This window comes from Apodemus sylvaticus, chromosome 2, assembly GCF_947179515.1.
Source record: "Apodemus sylvaticus chromosome 2, mApoSyl1.1, whole genome shotgun sequence".
NCBI classification, from domain to species: Eukaryota; Metazoa; Chordata; class Mammalia; order Rodentia; family Muridae; genus Apodemus; species Apodemus sylvaticus.
The window spans coordinates 107,163,116-107,184,301 of NC_067473.1; the positions used below are offsets into that span (position 1 = coordinate 107,163,116).

At 40.9% G+C, this 21,186-nt stretch overlaps 1 protein-coding gene across 5 annotated transcripts in view; it reads right to left on the minus strand.

Moving 5' to 3' along the window:
• Positions 1-21,186, minus strand: part of Ctnna2 (catenin alpha 2) — a 1,018,271-nt gene that overhangs the window by 329,013 nt on the left and 668,072 nt on the right. The window contains exon 8 of one of the 5 annotated variants that reach the window (XM_052174026.1): positions 9,044-9,049. The exons of the other annotated variants lie outside the window; for them this stretch is intronic. Coding sequence (XP_052029986.1) covers positions 9,044-9,049 — 6 coding nt within the window. The remainder of the gene's footprint in view (positions 1-9,043; positions 9,050-21,186) is intronic. 5 annotated transcript variants of the gene reach the window in all.

The window sequence follows — 21,186 nt, forward strand, 5'->3', positions numbered from 1 at the left end:
ATTTCTTTGCTAAAACTCTCCAAGTATTCATTTGCCCACTTGCTTTCAATGTTCTCACAATGCTGGTGGTTCTTGTTTAACTTGATCTCTCTTCACTCTTGAAATTTGCCCAAGGGGCAGGAGAGATATTTAGTAGTTAAGAATACTGGCTGCTCTTACAGAAGACCAGGGTTTGGTTCACAGCACTCATGTGCATTTTAACAACTATCTGCCACATCAGTTCTAGGAAATCTAATGCCCACTTGAGACCTTGGTGGATATCAGGCACACACATGATGAACACACACACATGAAGGCAAAATGTTCACACACACAAAATAAAATGTTAAAATTATACACTAAGAAATACAACACAACTTTATGAACTCAATCATTTGCATCAATAAATAAAGATGCCCGCAGAATGCAACAAAAAGACAAAGATGTTCCCTGTAAGGGAAGAAGAGGCAGTTTACTCTAGAACCAGTGACAATGGAGTGAGATCATAGCTTGAGGTTACAAAAATACTATGTTTCAGTGTGGTGATAGCATCAAGACATGGGTTTTTGTTTTTAAGAACAGAACAATGAAAATCATAATTCAAACTTCCTTTAAACATTCGAGATGGTGTATCAGGTATAGCAAAGTGAAGAAATCTCTGTCTTCAAAGCTATCTGAGGACATGAGTAGCTTTTAGGTTTGATGAAAGATAAGGCTGTTGAATACGGGTATTTTTGAGAGTCAGAAGGAAGTTAGTTCAAAACAGAGATGGGCAAAAAATGGTTATTTAACAAGTTAGACATAACCCAAGAGAATTTGGCTCTGGATTGAGTCTATAATAATTCCATCATCGAAATTTGAAGTTCTTTTCTTTCTTTTCTTTCTTTTCTTTCTTTTCTTTCTTTGTTTCTTTCTTTCTTTCTTCTTTCTCTTTCTTTTCTTTTCTATTCTTTCCTTTTGTTTTTCTTTCTTTCTTTCTTTCTTTCTTTCTTTTTTTTTTTTTTTAAGATTTATTGCATGTAGTCAGGTGAAGCAGCACACAGAGGGATTTAGATATCTGGGTGTTCTGGCCAGCCTTGTCTACATAAAAGTTCCAGAACAGTATATACAAAGACTGTCTCAAACACACAAACATCATTAAAGAAAAAAACAAAAATTTGTTTATCAATATTTTATCTTCATATTTGTATGTGTACATATGTATACGTACATGGATCATATAGAACCCAGAAAAGAGCACAGAATCCCCCTGGTGGATAGTCATGATCCACCATGCAGGTGCTGGGAACTGAACTCAGCTCCTCTGAAAGAGTAGCTACTATTCATAACTGCAGAGTTAACTCCTCAGCCCCCAGATTCATGGGTTTTGCTTTTGTTGTTGTATTGTTTTGTTTTTTTCTTCTAATTATGACCCTAGTGAATGATTTGGTCATGATGGGTTTGAGCAAAAACTATTTTCAAGCAAGCAAGTAGAGCAATCATCTCTGGTCCACTCATCCGTAAAGTACGTCCTCTGTCACCTTCCTCTCTCCTACTCACACACTTTCATCTAGAATTGCATCCATGATCACCCTTCACTCAGAATATTTATTTCTATGCTTGTTTCCTTCAGTGTGAGATGTTTGCGAATAAATACCTCTGGAGTAGAGAGAGCTACCACAGTAAGGCTGTGTAATGGACTCACTTATTCAAAAAAGAAAGAAAAAAGAAAAAAAGAAACAAAAACCAAAACCAGACTCAAGTGCGAGTGACTATATGTCCCACACAAACTTAAATGACTGATCTTCACAGCAAATACTCTGGTTCTCACTTTGGCCCCATTGACCCAGCATGTTCCACTCTCCTTTCTTGGTATTAAACCAACTCCTGAGAACCAGTACACAGGGAGACTACATTTTAAATTGAACCTTTATTACCATTAAGCAGTCTCCACAATTAATCTCTTTTGGTAACTATTAATTTATGCCATTGGGAAATTATTAATATCCTGTTTCTCCAAGATACTAAATAATGTCCTTTTCAAAGTTTGTTGCCATTTGAGTTTACAAAACCCCCTTGCCAAGGTTAGCTCTTCTCCTTGGAAGCAGTTTAAAAACTGGGTGGAGCAGTTGCTGCTTTCTAATGATAAGGAGGCCCTGGAGATAAGTTCTTGAGGCACTTTTGTAGAGAGGTTGTTCAGGAGGATGTGTCTTCTACTCATTTAGAATTCTATCTACTAAGGCATGACCAAAAAATTCAATTAAGGAGCTGGAGTTCTTTGGTTAGGTAGTCGTTTAAAAATTAAGTATACTGTATGCGCCCAGACCTACAATAGCCCATTATGTTATAGGCTATGCTGGAAAGACTCTAACCTGAGTGGTCTGCAGGATCAACACTTGACAAAGCAGGACAATTGGACTTTTATATGCCAAAGGGCCACATAAGTCCATTAAGAGAAGCAAATCATGGTAGTTTGAAATGGGAAATGCAAATTAAAGGGTCTTCAGGACTCCATCTCTCTCCACTCAGAATGGCTATTATCAAGAGAACAAATGGCAGTTGAATGCTGGTGGGAGACAATGAACACTGGTAGGGATGTGAGAAAGATGAACCTCCATTTACTGCTGATGGGGATGAAAATTGTTACAGCCACATTGGAAATCAGTAAAGAGGTTCCTCATAAATAGTGTATGAGCTAGAAGGACTGGATATCAAAACCTACAGAGACTCTTTCACATCAAAATTTGTTTATTCTTGACTGTTCATATTGGTCCAGATATGGAGCAGCCTAGCTCTCCAGTACTAATGAATGGATAAAGAAAATGTGCCATGTATGCATGATCAAATTTCAGGCAGTTATAAAAAAGTGGGTGTTTTCTTTCTGACATTGTATACCTCACTAATACTATATGTGTAAAGCCCTTCCATGTTTCAGTCTCAGAAACAACAACAACAAAATCTGTTCTCTCTCATATGTGGAATCTAGCTAATTACATATGTGTGCATGTATGTATGCAAACAAATGAACTTGTAAATACAGCATATCATGTAGGCAAGAGAACAAGAAAGACTAAATATTAAAGAATGAGGAAAAACCCAGCTAATAGACATTTTATGAAAGAGAATATTGAGAGACCCCCAACTCAATGTTTTTAGACCTCTAAACAACTAGCCCAGCACAGAGGAACTTGTTTTTCTGCTTTCAGCTTGAGAAAGATAGCCCACCCTATTCTAGTTCCAAAATTTAACTATACAATGTCCCAAGGACATTTGATCCAGATAATCTCTAACCTTCCTTAAGGCATAAACTATTGCCTGACTTCCTCTTTCTGTACTTCCCCATTCCGTGCCTGTTTTGTCCTCCACCCCTTGCCTTGTGAATTGTGTCCTCCAACCCTTGTCTTGTGATTTTTCCCCTTTAAATACCCCTGACTTCAGTTGCACGGGGTCCCACAGTCCTCTACCCCTGTACAGTGTACAGCTGTGGACCCCAGAGCTCTGGAATAAAAGAAATCCTCATGCTATTGCATCAAGACTGTTTCTTGCGAGTGATATGGGTGTCGCCTTCCAAGGCGTGGGGTGCTAGTGCACCCTCGGTTTTTGGGGGTCTTACAATATAAAGCTAATTGTTTTTCTAGTTTAAATGAAATTCATTTTTTTAGTATTTGGTGGTTAGCAAGTATGTAGACTATATTTGATATCAAAAGTGTAAAATTTAATGTGAAACTCCACAGTTTGTATCTCAAATGCCTAGAAAAAATTCATTAGGTTGTATAGAATTCAGTCAGGTTAATTTTGTTATATGATGCTTTAATTTATTTATAAGTATTTTTAACAATACATTCATAAAATTAAAAAAAATAAAGAAAAACTGAATCATGACACTTTCAGGAAAATGGATACAACTGGAAATCATTATGTTAATTGGAATAAACCAGATTCAGAAGAACAAATATTGCATGTTTTTAGTCATATATAGATGCTTGATTTGAAATTTATATACATATGCATAAAATATGTGTGTGTGTTTATATGTGTTGGGCAAGAAACTAGAAAGAGAATCATACAGGAGGGGAAGATCTTAAAGTAGAAAATAATGAGGTGAAGGGAATATCTGTAGGAAGGAGGTAGGAGGAGCAGGAAAGGGAAATGGGCAAAAGGGAAGGCAGTGGGGGAAGGAAATGAATGAGAACCAAGGAAGGAAGGAAGGAAGGAAGGAAGGAAGGAAGGAAGGAAGGAAGGAAGGAAGGAAGGAAGGAGGGAAGGAAAGATGATTTGAGTTTCAAATCATCATACAGTGAGACCCAGTCTCAAACAAAGAAAAAAGTTACCTGCAAATATTATATATCACTGTGGGAAACTGAAGTGAGGGACCCTACACAGTGAGGAGGAAGTTAAAATGTTTCCCATTGTTTGATTGAAGTAACCTCCCTTACAGATAGCTGTGTTCTATAGTAAACTCATGTACAAGTAGTTAGATGAATCACAGAATTCTTCTGAAATCTTTTATGGTAATCATTGACTATTATCTCAATAAGTGGCGTAGTTATGAGGTTAGGAGATGGATGGTTCCGAAAGCCTGATGATCTAAGTATGATCTCAAAGAACCCACTTATTGGATAGGAAAATACAACTCCCAGAACTTATCCTCTGACTTCTATATGTATACCACAGCATGTACACATGCATTCACACCTGCAAATATAGAATGTGAATTTATGTTTTTAAAGAAAAAATGATATAGTTCCATAATATATCAAATATTGAATTCTGCCAGGATCCATTTTGCATGTCAAATGATAAAGTAAGAAGAGATCTTTTGAGACCCAACAGCTATTTCTTTTCAATTGTGGGAGGATCAATAGGTAAAATAAAAGAATATGTAGAAGACTCCAGTGAGGAAATACTTAGGGCTCAAGGAGTGGCCTTAAAGATATTTCCAGTGCACAATGCTCAGGAATATCAAACACCATGCTTGGTATGAATAAGGGCAATTTGGACAGCATTTTAGTGCACTTTTGGATGTGAATCCTGGAGAGTGAAAAATCCACTCGGTGCACAGATTCTGTGACACAGCAGCTCTCTGACAATGCATTTTTATATGTGTGTGTGTGTGTGTGTGTGTGTGTGTGTGTGTGTGTGTGGTCTGTGTCTTTGTGGGTGTGTCTGTGTGTATGTGTGAATGGATACCACATGAGAGCAGGTGGCCACAGATGCCAGGAGAGGGCACTGGATCCTTGGAATAGAATTACAGGATGTTGTGAGCTGCTCAGCATAGGTACTGAGAACCAGACATGGGTACCAAATCAGGTTTTTTGCAAGGATATGGATGCTGATATGGATGCTGGGAATGGAACTGTCTCCACTGGAAGATCAGGAAGCACTCAACCACTGACCAAGTCCTAGCTGATGCATTTTTAACATTTCCTACATTTGAGCATAGAAAATGTCTTGAAGACCTCAGCTCTTAGATAGGTTCAGGGTACCCAAGAGTAGCAACCTACTATAAGTGTCTGACTCCTGTTATTATTGGCATTGATTTCTATGATGTGTTTATTTTTAGTTTGTTTATATCAGAGAAGTGGTTAAATATTAGGAACCTTTGCTTCCAAAAATTTCTTGACAACTGGAAACATTCAATATGGATCAGGGTTTCTAATCTAGGAAGGCAAAGATGAAAGAATAAAAATAAACAGCCAGACAGCAGGCATTTCCCCTTCCCACCCGATTCTGGACCTGCAGTGGAGTTGGGTGAAGACTGAGGTCCAGGGACAACCTTATGCAAATGATGGAAATTAGCATATGAAAGGGCCAAGACACAGAGAGAAGCACCACACTCAGGGCCTTCCTGAATCCCAGTCCAGCTAAATCCCACTGGTGGTGCAGAGGTACTCCAGAGTGTATGAAGATAATTTGTTAAATTTAATGCACATGACTGGGCAGAGATCGAAGATTCTGTGGGAGACACGTCGAACAGGAAGTTGTACGGAGCCCTACAAACAACAGAGTATGCACAGGAAAGACTGTTATGTAAATGACTCAAAGAGCTGAAGCTCAAAGAGCAGCCATTTGAGCTACTCTTTGCTTCATCCATTTCCTACCTCTTTTAAATGCTTTGTTTGCTATTAATACCCATTGGTCTTTATTCAACCCCTGCTGGAACACAAAATCCTAAAAAGTCCCCAGAAATGCCCAGTCCACAGATTTCACCACAAATACAGTAGAACTCGGGAATTCTCATTCATTAAACTGTGAAGCTAATGCTTCTGCTAAGTAAGCCCTCACTTAAGTTGCTGCCCGGGGCATGCTAACTGCTTATCTAAGGTGAGAAAAGAGACTCTGAGCAAATAGAAAATAAGCCCAGACAGGTAGATTACAGGACTGCATTTCGGTCAGCACAGCACACCTGTTTTGAAGTAGGAAAATGAAGAACTTTAGTTTTGCTTTTTCTAAGTAACCTGGTAACCCTTAAAGGGGAAGGAACACCCCTCTGCTTACACCCCATGCATGCTAAAGCAAATTAGATTTCATGCCAAATCACCCAGGCAGTTAGCGAGCAGCCCAATTTCAATCTGTGGGATTTAAACTGATTGTTCTAAAAATATAATTCACCAGCCGGGCAGCATTGAAGTCAAACCTATTCCTGTTTAATCATTTTCTTCTGACAACTTATTTTCCCAGGAATGTGGCCAGTGCAGAGATGTAGGTTAACTCATCTTGCTGACTCATCTCCTAAAGTGAGGGGTTTTAGCCTAAGCACAGCATAGGATAATAAACTGACCCCTCATGAAACCCTTGCCCAGGGTAAACTTTGTTGGTCTGACAAATAAGTGCTTTCTGGTTCAAGCAGTCAATGTTACCTCTGTGAGAAAGAAAGATGTGTGTTAGGGAGTCGGATTTTGGTCAGAGTTATGTTTCATTTTTAGGTTGAGTCCCATGTGCCATAAAAGGCATCAATTGCCTCTTATTGTCTTACTATGTTCTCAACATATGTATATAAATAACTGCTGGAGTGGATCTCTCTCTCTCTCTCTCTCTCTCTCTCTCTCTCTCTCTCTCTCTCTCTCTCTCTCACACACACACACACACACACACACAGATACAATTCACCTCTCCAAGTGAATAGTCACATCCCTCTTTTTGGATGGCCTGAAATTCCTATGTAGACCAGGCTGGCCTCCCACTCAGATCCTCCTGCCTCTGCCTCCTGATTGTTAGGATTAAAGCCCTACACTACCACCACATCAAGCTTCATGTGTCCACTCTTGTTGCAACTGTGTGACAGTCTTCAACACCAACATGTATGTGTATTTCCATAACCATAAAAAACTCAAGTGAATTATAAGGGAGCAACTGTCTAAATGATGGTATTCTTTTTTTAGAAACCATTTCAGTGTTAGTGTAATGAATAAGCGCTACAACATAATAAGCCTTAGCATTTCATTGGAAATTTTATGTGTGCCCTTGGTTGCCAATGACTAAGTTGGCAATAGTGGTATTTAGTGGGAAGGGCCCAGGATCCCAGAGTTTCTGCAAATTCCAAGTAATCTTTCATATGGAAAATGCCAAACCACAGCCCCCACTCCCCGAGCATTGACACTGTGAACACAATCCTCTTACTCGGCTATGGTATTTATAGCTGAATAATGCTTGCATAGCATTACAGATTCATTCATATTCTTTTGTACTTTAAATATCCTAGAACTCATTGTTGTGCGGTTGTTGTTGTTGTCAAGTATTTTAGAAATATCTTTCAAAAGTATAGGGTATACAAATATAAAAATAAATTTAAATTATCATCTAGACTAATCATCATAATTCTCAATGGATATAATAAAAAAGAAAACTTAAGATAATGAGATTTACAAAGGGAAACTAGAGAAGAATAGAACAGGACCAAGTCATTCAAACCAGAAGGAGTTCGGAGTGTGTTACGGTTGGTAGAGGGGTAGCCTAGCACACTAGGGTGTGGTCCCTAACACCACGTACACTGGCCATGGCAGTGCTTGCCTATTATCCCCATCCCTTGTGAGGTGGAGTCAGGAGAATCATATGTTCAAACGTCACCCTTGACTCACAAAGTAAGTTCAAGAATAGGCTGGGTAACAGGTGACCCTGTCTACGGTGAACAGACTACTGAAAATCAATGGGGAAGCAATGGAAGTCAGGAAGGAAAGAAAGAAAGAAAGAAAGAAAGAAAGAAAGAAGAGAGAGAGAGAGAGAGAGAGAGAGAGAGAGAGAGAGAGAGAGAGAAAGAAAGAAAGAAAGAAAGAAAGAAAGAAAGAAAGAAAGAAAGAAAGAAAGAAAGAAAGGGAAGGAGGAATAACCAGGAAGTTGGGAGATCTGTGTTTCTATAGAGTTGTGGTAACCATGGTGATTGTGAAGAGAAAAAACAAAACCAAAAAACAAAAAGGTCAATAAAACATAGACAAGAAGTCATCTACTTAGCGTCAGATGCTTGAAGACACCCAGGCCAACACCAACACACAGCTGCCTCATTGCTGTTTCACTGACAACACAGAGTATGGAGATACAAGACACCAGCAAAGAAAGAAGTGTTCAAGACGAGTTCTCTCTTAGATGCACACAAATCCTAACTCATAACCAAGAATTCAGCAGCATGAGAAAACATCCAGATAAAAGATTACTATTTTGAAGGAAACAAAGACAGAGCAATCCAAGTCTTTTTTTTTTTTAAGATTTATTTATTAATTATATGTAAGTACACTGTAGCTGTCTACAGACCTTCCAGAAGAGGGTGTCCATTATGGATGGCTGAAAGCTACCAGTGGTTGCTGGGATTTGAACTTAGGACCTTTGGAAGAGCAGTCAGTGCTCTTAACCACTGAGCCATCTCTCCACCCCCACAATTCAAGTCTTTATCAGGCAGAGAAGCCAGGCAGGAACCACAGATGGCATGTTCTGTCCATCAGACTTTAACGAAGTCTCTGTTTCCCTGTGAAGGCACAGAATCAGTTCAAGTGCCTCCGTGTTTGGCTCTGAAGTGGACACCAAACATTGCAACCAGGCAATGCATTTGTCCTTTACTTCACACCATTTGTGACTGTGTGAAGTCTGAAAGAACCTTTGACTATTTCTGATACTGGTACCTCTCCTTTCTTCCCTCTAAGCACATCTTTCTTCTGTTCCTTGTCTCCGTCTGACCAGGGCAGCAGCTTTTTACAAATTGGAAGCTTCTTGTAAATCTAAGAGATTCTATTCAGGATATCTCACAAACATCTCAAAGTCTTGTCAATCCATCTAACTTCTTTGCATGCTTGCAACTATTTTAAATCAGAACCTAAGGGGATCAGATTGTCCTTACTTAGTGAAGGTTACTGGTTTCATAGAAGTAGGAGAAGCTGCACATTTCTTTTGGTCTGATGACCAAGGCTGGACAAAATCGACACAATTCACAATTGTTTCTTTTCTTTTATCTTGGATTTGTTTCCTTGAAACAGGGTGTCACTATATTGTTCTGCTATACTAGAACTCACTATATAGACCAGGCTAGCCTCAGACTCACAGAGATGCTTGGTTCTGCCTCCCAAGTGCTGGTGTTAAGGGTATGTGCCACTACACCTGGCCTATTATGCTTATTTTAAAGTTGTGTGTTAATCACACATGGTGCTATTAACTGTGGAATGGAAAATCGTGGGCTTTAGGAATCCAATAAAGCCCGTCCAAGCCACAAGTCAAACTGTGCCCTTTCCAGTAGCCAACCTTTGAAATCTCAGCTTTACTTCTGTCAAAGATAGTAAATAGATCTATAAAGTCTAGATGACAACCTTAAATGACAATCTTTAGTTCAAGTCTTTTCCTTTAAATACATTGTAGAGGGAAAGGGGAGATTGCTCATTAACTGACTGGCTTTTCAAATCTATCCCCAAAACACTTTAAAAAAAAAAAGCCAAGATGGTGTGTGGTAGTTAGGAGCTTGGCACCTTGTGATTACAACACTGAGGAGGCAGAGAAGGGATTCTTGACCAGGCAACCTAGCCTCATCTTCAAGTTCTAGTACAATGAAAGACCTCACCTCAAAATACAACAGCCCAAACAAACCACAAGAAAACACAAGGTAGACAGTACTAGGGAATCACATCTGAGGTTGATGCGTGGCCTTTACATGCCCCCAACACACACACACATTCATGTGCATACTCAAAGCTTATGAGAAAATGAGATTCAACTAAGCAAAGCTTGTGGTGCCTCTAAAACAACCATATAAACCCAAACTAACCTATCAATTTTCAAATAAGCAAATCCAATAGAAAAAGCAATAAACTAAATAGATCATAACTTCCATTCCTTTGGGGATTCAGAAGACAGCTAATGTAAAAATAGATAAACCACAAATGCAAATCTGTGACTGGCAGAAAGCCAGGTAACCAACTGAAAGTCTGTTTTAAAAAACAATCACCAATGAATTATCCACTGTGTGTGTGTGTATGACTTGTGTCCTGGATCCCATCTGACTGGCAGCTATGGGTTCACTTCGAACACACTGCACCCAAGTTGGACCACACAGGAGGACAATCCAGACCCAGATGCCAAGTGTCCCACAGACACCATGTGACTCCAAAGGCCATACTAGTTTGAGGTCCAGGCCTTTGAACCACTTCCTATGAAAAGAATGCTAACAAGCAGGACCAATCTATTAAAATGTAGATTGTGGTTCAATAGGTGTGCGGACCAGAACTACAGATCTACCTTCCAAAAAGTACTTGGACAATACTTCTAGAAGCAAGCTCTGAATTGAGCCTGGCAGGTCTTGCAGACCCAGATTGTGGTTTATTTTCAGTATTCAAGATAAGCACAAAGTATATAATTAAGGGCAGATTCTCTGGCCTAGTTTCTAAGGTGTTTGTGTAACATGCACAATGCCTTGGGTTTAACTCCTAGCACCACGTAAAACCTGTAGTGTTTGCTTATCATCTTAGCACTTGGGTGGTAGAGCCTGAAGAAGTTCAGGGTTATACCTGGCTACATATTAAGTTCCAGGCCAACCTGGGCTATAGAGAACCTGTCCCAAACAAGAAACACACACACAAACACACACACACACACAAACACACATTGTGTTCATTCTTACTATCCTTCCCCACTGTGAAGAAACAGTGAGACTATGACATTCACTACACATGGCAACATGTTGATGGATTGAGTTTGGTGTTGACATTTTCAGGAAATTACACAGGGACTCAAAACTTCCTTCTACTAGAGCAATCCAGGGTAAATGCTGAGAAATGAGCATGGGTCTCTCAGGGCCTTACTGACTTGTCAGGTGAATGGCACCAGAGAGGACTCAGAGAGTAGAGGCATAGGAAGTTGTTTTTTTTTAAATAAAGTCTTGTGAGGTAAATGACCAAGTGTTTCCATGAAGAAACTAATTCCCACTTACATTCAACTCCTCCAGCCCTCAGTCCTTCTAAATGGCCTTTTCTAGTTAGATACTATTTCAAATAGAAGGTGCCAGCCCGAGAGAGCTATGAATGCTGAATCAGGCAGTGCGGGCGCTGACTGCTTCATAGCACAAAGCTTGGTTTATCTCTCTCAGGAAATACGAGTCCACCGATAGCAAAGACTATTTACTCTATCAGCATCTCTGTAGCTTTTAATCAAGCCAGGATCCCAGCATGGAAGTTCAGATCTTTAAACGCTGGCTAGCGGAAACACAGTCACCTATAAATCCTTAATTCACAAAGCCCATTTTCCTTAGGAAGTGCTGAGGGCAGAAATTCTTGCTATCTCAGAACTGCCCAGAAACACATGCATACCTCCTTGCACTCCCCAAGACGCATCCTAAGGGGCTGAATACAGAACTCTGGAAGGGAAAGGCAGGAATCCAAATGGATTCCCTCTTGGCCCTTTTTGTTCACTTTCTGCCAAGCTGGATTTTGAAGTTATTCCCTCTTCAAACTGTGAAATGCAGAGAACCACCTTGGGGAGGGGGAAAGAGATAAGGAAAACAGATCGAACTGGAGGGATATGGGTAGAAAGAGATAAAGGGCTGTGAAAAAAATAATGTTCAGCTTTCGAAAACTATATTAGCAAAATGAATGTTCCCAAAGCAAAAGGAATAAACGAATTTTTAATTCTTGTGGTAAGGTATAGACAAGAAAGGCAGTGATTACTGCATTTCCTTTTAGCCAGTTGTTAAAATTTCTTCTCAGGAGGAAAATGTAAATCCCAGCTGTCCCTCTTCCTAAGGTCCCAATAAAAAGCTAAGGTATCTGGAGCTGTGTGACTCCCCCGCCCCCCGCCCCCCAATTATCTGTCCTGGATAGCCTTCCACCAATCTGAACGACAGTTTCCCCATAACTGTGCAGCCAACCTTGCCCGTAGTCTTCCCAGCACAAAAAATGTAGCTCAGGCTTTAGCTGCTTGCAGCTGCCTGCCATTAGGGCAATATTGCCTACAAATGGCAGGACGGAGAGGCTAGGAAATCAGGTGAGGAACCAATGACCCTCCCCACACACTTCCGTTAGTTAGGCATTGTCTACAGGTCACAGGCTCCATCTGTGGCAGACTTTGTCTGATCTGAAGATGGCTGCTGTTTGGCTTGGCGAATAGTGTCTTGCAACACCTGTCTAAGCCAGAGAGGAGAAGCCAAGAGAACCATATAACCTTCCCCCACAAAACCATTTTCCACAGTTTCATCAAAAATTTAAACACCTCATAGATCTTTCTATAAAATAGAAACTGTTGGGTGGAGAGAAGAGGGCTCATGGGACATATGGGGAGGGGGGAACTGGGAAAGGGGAAAGCATTTGGAATGTAGACAAAGAATATATATAAAAAAAAGTTAAGAATGTATTCAGTCACTTAAGAGTTGGTTTTGTTTGTTTGTCTGTTTGTTCACTCAGTTGTTATAATTAGCTCACAGTAAATGCCAGTCACTCTTCTGGATGCCCAGGTATAGAGCAATAAACAAGATATTCACATATCCCTACTTCTAGACTTGAAAAACAACTAATAGGAAGATACAATAGGTTGCCAGGTAGTGATGAAATAAAGCAGCAAAGAAGAAACTTAAGTCAGCAATTAAGAGAAATGATTTATCAGAGAATGCAAAGGAAAGGCCTTGCGGGGTTGATGCACAAATGTCATTTAAACAACGAGATCCAGGTTAGGGACAACATGACACTGGCATGCACCAACTAAGAACTCTCGAACTGCCCTAAAGAAGAGCATTCCTGGGCAAGGGTCACTGGGCAAATGCTGCATAGAAGACAGTCTTGTTCTGGGCATTGGGGTCAAGATCTGTGTAACAGAGAAGACCTGGAGACAGCAGCGGTTTGGGATTAACATATGAAAGAAGCATCTGGCAGAGAAAGGATGGAAGCACTATCCTTTTGTCACCAGAAGTGTCAGGATGCCTTTCCTGATCTCCAGATGATACAAAGGAAACAGGGTCCCCTGTTGGAGTTTTTATGTCCGATTAATAAAAGAGTTTGAAAATGGACTCTGACAGAAACTCTAGAATAATTTTGGTTAGCACTTAAAAGAAAACACCCAGGGCAGACATCCTGTAAGTACTAGTAGCTTGTACTACCTGCCAAAGAAGAGGAACAGAGCAGAGGGAGCGGCTATGGCATTTACATTGTCACAGGGGTTAGATATCTTGGTGTACATGGAGCCCCTGGTGGGGAGGGAAGCTTTAGAGTGGCAGTTCTCAACCTGTGCGTCTCGAGCCTTTTGAGGGGCTGTCAAAGGACTCCTGCATATCATATATTATGAATCATAACAGCAGCAAAGTTACAGATATGAGTAGCAATGAAAATAATTTTATAGATTTAGGATCACCATAACCCGAGACTTGTATTAAAGGGTCACAGGAATAGGAAGGTTGAGGACCGTTGCTTTAGAGTAAGATTGAAGTGAAAGGATAGGAAATAATACAGCCTAACTCCAATGACCCCAAGAAATCAGGAGTTTAAAATGCTAACTCGCTTTGTTAGAAACTAGGTAAAAGGTCACATTCCAGAGCCCGCCCTTTGTTTAGACCTAGCAGAAAGGCCTTGAATAGGTGATCCTGGCCCCAAAGGGTAACTGGAAATGGGCTAAGCTTATCCTCTGTAAACTTATGCCATTACCCCTAAGCAGGAGTTCACACAGCTATAGACATTATAGGAAACTAATTGGTCCACTGAGCGCGGGGCTCCAATAATTTAAACTGATTGGCCTAAAAACTATGGAGTGGTACAAATCAATTGGCTTGCATTTTGTGGGCTCTCCATGCTAAGAAATGATTGGTTTGTGATTCGCGGGCTCTGTCGTAAACTTATGGTGCATGGCAATGAAACCCAGAATTCTGGAATAAAGAAATCCTCATGCTATTGCATCGAGACCGTTTCTAGTGAGTGATTTGGGTGTTGCCTTCTGGGGTGTGGGGTGCTGGGGCACCCTCGGATTTTGGGGTCTTACAGAAGGAGCTCAGAGTCTTGGGGAAATGAAATACAAAGGAAAGGCAAAGTCATGCTTTTTTGAGTAATTCAAGAAAGCAGACTGAATTAGAATCCAGCATGGTACCTCTATAAAAGACCTTGAAAGGGGGTGGGAAATTAAGAAGAAAAAGTACAGTCTTTCCTTAAAGGACTAACAATTCGGCCCAATTGTTAGCATGGTTTAAGCATCCTTCTGGGTGTGGTCTCTTAGCCAGGCGATTGACCTGACCTAACTGAAAAGACAGTTACACACTCCCAATCCCCAGGCCAAAGATTTTTCTCACTTGACCAGAAAGAGTATTTTCTTAATGGGCCTTTATTGCTATTCTAAGGTAAGAGTCTGTCGGAAGACCCCCACTCAATAAGGCCACAGAGACCAGAATCCTGCAATCTGTAAGAGGTTTATTGTTCTAATGTACACTGGGGTCCCCCAGCACACAGGCAAGAGGAGACCCTGAGTTCACAAAGCATACCCTTTTTATGAACGTATTGGCAGATCAGGGTTGCCTGAGTTGGACAACTGTGATTGGTTACCCTGAACAGCATTTAAAATTATTGGTCAAATGGGGAGGTAGTCTCTGCCATTTGGCTCTTTCTGGCCTACCTGGAGGCCTTGACATATTTGTGATATTTCCTGGCATTGTCTTTTTTTGTTGTTGTTGAGTCACTTCCCCTCTGGCCTCACCCTAGGCAGGGTGGTTCTGTTTAGGCCATTTCCTTATCTATCTTTCCCCACTCCCACCCCCGACAGTCTTGGGCAGAATGCTAAGTTTCAGTCCAAGTTTGAACCCCCAGTGGCCTGCTGCTGGCCAAGTAGCTGGCCTGCTGCTTCTGACTGGGTTCTCACACTAACACCTCCTGGTCTTCATATAGCAAATGGAGTATACACAAGAAAACCCTGTGTGTACACATGGGAAAGGTTACACCAATGTTATGAGCCCGGTTTGCTCAACACTTTTGGAGCTTTTACCTCAGCTCAGAAGCCTACTTGCATTCCCAGGAGTACTTCTCTTTGTTAACAAACTCTTTTCTCTTTCTAACCATGTGTCCCTGATCTATTTTTCCCCTTGTAGAATATGAGATCCTGGACACCTCAGCATGCATTCCTGGACTTCTGGCAATGCTCCTAATAAACATGGTCCCTGGCAGATCTAAGAGCCAGGCTTGGCTACCTCCTTCAATGGGACAATAAGGACTGGAGTAATAGTGAAAATTGAGAAACGGGGTGCATTTGATGTGGCCATGTTCAGAAGAGGAGCAAATGAAGACATCCAAGGAACCAATCCCCAAGTGCATGTATGGGGGGTTCTGACCTAAAGTTTGGTTTAAATAGCAGGCGAAGAAGGTAGTCATAACCAAGTAGTTCCTAGTCAAGGTGTGGTCCTGCCCACCCTTTTTTCAGCTTCAGTCCTTCTATAAGGGCTTCTGGAAAGTTGTCTCCTGGGACTCCTATATAGATTCAGTATAGAGAATTGGAGAACAGCTAGCAGCACATGATCCATGGTAGGAGGAAAAAGGAGGAAGAAGAGGAGGGGAAGGAGAAGGAAAAGGAGAAAAGGAAGTAGGAAAAGGAAGAAGTCGAGGAGGAGAAAGGGAAAAGGGAAAAAGAGAGGGAAGGAGGTCAGGCCTTAATTGCTATTCCTGTGGAGATTCTAGTTCTCCCAAAACCACCGTTTTGATAGTCTGGTAGGCAAATGGAGAGACTGGGGTGGCTGTTCAAGATGAGGTGTTAGGAATATTAGCTTTGAGATACTGATTGAATATCCCAGGTATTAAAATTCCAGACATGGCTAGATATAGGAGCAAAGAAGTCTGAACTAAAGACTGGAATTTGGAAGTGAGCAACAGAAAAATGCTCTTTAATATCTCACCAGGTAAGAACACTAAGGGGATAGGGATGGATCTAAGAAAAGGTCCGAGACAGGGCTAAAGAGGTCCCACATTCTGAAAGCAGCCAGGCCAGTAGGACTCAAACAAGATAAAGTCTGTGGTCAAGGAAGACAATCACGAGTCACTGGGGCCCTGGAAGCCCAGTGAAGGGATTCTCCTGGAGAGAATTTCCACCCACCCACAGGAATCACATGAATGCAGAGTCACCCAAAGGATCCTGGGAAAGCCAGAGAGGACTGAAGCAGCACACAGCACAGGCTAGAGAGGCCTGATCCAAGATGGTTGGTGAGGCCACAGAGGAAGAAGTCACACAAGACTGGAAACATTCCTGTTTTAAAGGGTTTTGCTGTGGAAAAGATAGAAACATGGGAATATGGCTGAAGGGACACTAGTCAACTTTTATAGGCACACCTGTATATAAATATGCATACATGAATTTAGAACATGTATGCTGCTATGACTGCCTGCATAGAATACTGTTGAAGTTTCTTAACAGGCCTAACCTATTTTCTTTAATTTCTGATTTTTAATGATGTATTCATTTTTGTGGATGTGCCAAATTAACAGTTGATTAAAAAAAAAATCACACTTTTCATTTTTAGTACAAGTGTCCTCCTTACCCACAGGTTCAACATCTGTGCCTTCAAACAAGCTCAGAGTTGGGGGATGGGAGGAGTCTATACTGGGCTTCTGAGATGGTTTTGTGGAAAAAGCCACCACCAAGAGTAAACCTGATGGCCTGAATTCATTCTCTGGGTTGCTCTTGATAGAAGGAGGATTTCTGCAAGTTCTACTCTGACCTCCACATTCATGCTAGGGCACAAAGGTAAGGGTATGCACACATAGATAGATAGATAGATAGATAGATAGATAGATAGATAGATAGATACACACATACATGCATACATACATTATTGTGACAGTTTTTTTAAAAAATAACTGCATGTATTAGAAGTCTTCACTTCCTAAATAAACAAAACAACTAGCTATGAACACTGTAGTAGGTCTTACTGGCAAGACGACTTGGAATGCCATTTTGAATGAGCATCAACTGAAATTCTGCACTCAAATCCCCTCTAATACAAAGGAACAACTGTATATCCTTTCGTTGCTTCAGAAAGATCATGATCAGAGTTGAATGTTAATTTTGTGATTGCAGTAAATCTGTGTGATTGTGTGCTCTTCGAGCTCACTCTGCAAGTCAAGATTATGTAGAAATTGCGGGCTCACACTTAGGATCTTAACAAAGAACATTCTGGAAGTGTTCAACACAAAGCTGGAGGCTAATAATGTCATGAAATCATTCTTTTATTTCATTTGCTACATCCTGTTCTTTCTCCCTCTCTGCTTGCCCCCCTTTCTCCTCCTCCACATCTAACTTCTCTCCCTCATCCTTCCCCATCTCATTCCTCTCCATTTCCCTTTCTTCCTCCTGCTATGGTGTCCTATAGTCAAGCTGGCCTCAAACTCCCTAAATTGTCAAAGATGACTTTGAACATCTAATCCTCCAGCCTCTACCTCCTAAGTGCTGGAGTTACAGGTATGCACTACTAGGTCAATTATAAAGAACTAGAGATTAAATCCTGGGCATGGTGCATATTAAGGATCCTACCATCTGAACTACATCTATTTTATAAAAAGGAATAATGTGGCCATTAAGACAGATACACTGAGGCAGAGATGTAAAGAGAGATGGGCTTCCTGCCACAGTACCAAATGAGGAATAATTGAGGATACCAGAGGTAGAAGAAAATGAAGGTCTAGGGTCTCTGTCAACCTGGGAGAATGTATCAGCTCTGCGATAGCATGATGGGCAGTGTAGTGAAAGGATAGAAAATAATACAGCCTAACTCTAATGACCCCAAGAAATCAGAAGTTTAAAATGCTATCTTGCTTTGTTAGAAACTAGGTAAAAGGTCACATTCCAGAGCCCACCCTTTGTTTAGAGCTAACAAAAAGGCCTTGAATAGGTGATCCTGGCCCCACAAGGTAACTGGAAATGGGCTAAGCTTATCTTGCTTCTGTAAACTGCTTACACCATTACCCCTATGTAGGAGTTCACGCAGCTATAGACATTCAAGAAAATAGGAAACTGAGCGCGGGCTCCAACAATTTAAACTGATTGGCCTAAAAACTATGGAGTGGTACAAATCAATTGGCTCGCATTTCGAGGGCTCGCCATGCTAAGAAATGATTTGTTTGTGATTCGTAGGCTTTGTCATAAACTTATAAAAGCTGTCACAATTCGGCACTCGTGGTCCACAGTCCTCTAGCCCTGCATGGTGGTGTACGGCTGTGGAACCCAGAATTCTCGAATAAAGAAACCCTCGTGTTATTGCATCGAGATCATTTCCCGCAAGTGATTTGGGTGTCGCCTTCTGGGGCGTGGGGTGCGGGAGCCCCCTCGGTTTTGGGGGGTCTTATAGTAGTACCTCCAGTACTACAGTGAATTAAATCTCAATTGCAAAATCATGTAACTTATGGCACTTTGTTATGATGAACCTAGAAAATTAATACAATCTGAAAATGTAGTCAACTGTTATTGTATATGCTTCCAAAGACATTAAATAACTAAACTAAAAAGCAATGACACAAGATGACAATTTATTTTCTTAATTCTATATAAAAGATAAAAGCAAGGAGCTGTTACATAGGAACTGAACTTTCCAGATGCATTCAACATTTTACCTGCCTAAGTATATATAGAATTTTTTGTTTGTTTGTTTTTTGTTTTTTGTTTTTTCGAGACAGGGTTTCTCTGTGTAGCCCTGGCTGTCCTGGAACTCATTTTGTAGACCAGGCTGGCCTCGAACTCAAAAATCCTCCTGCCTCTGCCTCCCAAGTGCTGGGATTAAAGGCGTACCCACCACTGCCTGGCCTAGTATTTTATTTATATAGTTAGGGAGATCACCTTCTTCAGAGAGACTCATCCTGGTTTTGTTTTGTTTTGGTTTTTGTCTGTTGATTTAAGGATGCCTAAGCTCGTTTATTTCTTGACAAAGAAGTTTCTGAACGTTAACTCACCCAGGAGAGCCTTGCTGGTTTACAAGGGGGCTCAACTTCAGACTCAGGCTTTCTTAGTGCAGAGGCATGCCAGGGAGAGTCCTGCTCACGTGACTCGCTTTAGCTGTAGCCACGGTCTAGAAGGCCCACCTTTGTTGGCTGATTGCTTTGTTTTCCCTTTATCATTTTCATTGAGATGTAATTCACTGGGTGCAAAACTCTCTCCAAGTGTACAATTCACTGAATTCAGAGTTTGTCTCACCATCAGCACAATCTAAGTTTAGAACAGTCAGGACTCCAAGAAGCAATCTTTTACTCATTAGCAATCACTTCCCACGTCCTCTCTACCCCAGCCACAGGAAATTACTAACCTAATTTCTGTCTCTAGATTTGCCTCTTCCAGACATTTACAATTGTCCTTTTCTTCTGGAATCACACCTTGTGTGGTGTCTGGTGATTAGTGTCTGCTACTTGTCAGACATTTCCATAAAGTCAATTTACTTTATAGACAGAATTGGTACTTAATCCTTTCTTTTAAAAATTGATTAGTAATAATATGCTTTAACATTTATATGTTTATTTGGTGTATGTTAATCAATGAATAGGCATTTCATTCTTTATGGAATTTGAATATTGGAAAATGTATGTTTAAAAACACGTGTGTACTATTTTTCTGTGAGCATTATGTTTTCATTTATATTACATCATAGCCATCCAGGGCATTACTGGCTCATATAGTAACTAGTTCACAATTTGTAGAACTATTAAGTTAGTTCTTCTTTGTCAAAATCGCTGTCTGTAATATACATCCATCAGCAATGAACGAGGGCTTTGCTTCCTCTGTGTCCTTGGCAACTCTTGTTATTATCCATTTTTAAAATTACAGCCATTGTGGTAGGTAAGATGTGGCATTTTGTGGTTTTGATTGGCACTCTGATAACTGAGGATGTTGAGCGGATCTCCATGTGTATATTGGCCATTTTTATGTCTTCGTTGTTGTTATTATTGTTGTTTTCTTATGGCAAAGTTTCATGCAGCTCATACTGGCTTTAAATGGCTTTCTATTTTATTTTATTTAACTTTACTTTAGTTACATTTCAAGTGTTATCCCCTTACCAAGTTTCCCCCTGTCCCAGAAAAGCCCCCCCCCATGCTTCTATGAGGGTGTTCACCCACCCACTCCCACCTTCCCCTCCTCAATTCCCCTACACTGGGGCATCTATCAGACATTCATAGGACCAAAGACCTCTCCTTCCATTGATATCTGACAAGACAATCCTCGGCTAAATATACAGCCAGAGCCATGTGTTCTCCTTGGTTGGTGACTTGGTCCCTGGGAGCTCTGGTGGGGGTCTGGTTGGTTGCTATTGTTGTTCTTCCTATGGAGGTACAAACCCCTTCAGTTCCTTCAGTCCTTTCTCCAACTCCTCCACTGGGGATGCTACATTCAGTGCAATGGTTGGCTGCAAGTATCCAACTCTGTATCCAAGGCTCTGACAGGGCCTCTCAGGACACACAAATATGAGGCTCCTTTCAGCAAGCTTTTCTTAGCATCCACAATAATGTCGGAGTTCGGTGACTATCTACATGGCCTTTCCTTCAGTCTATGCTCTGCCCTTTGTCTCCATATATGCTCCTGTGAGTATTTTGTTCCCCTTTCTAAGAAGAGCTGAAGCACCCACCCTTTGGTCTTCCTTCTTCTTGAGCTTCATGTGGTCTGTGAATTGTATCTTGGGTGGTATTCAGAGCTTTTGGCCTAATGTCTACTTATCAGTGAGTGCATACCATGCATGTTCTTTTGTGATTGCGTTACCTCACTCACGATGATATTTTCTAGTTTCGTCCTAAGAATTTCATGAATTCATCGTTTCGAAGGGCTAAGAAGCAC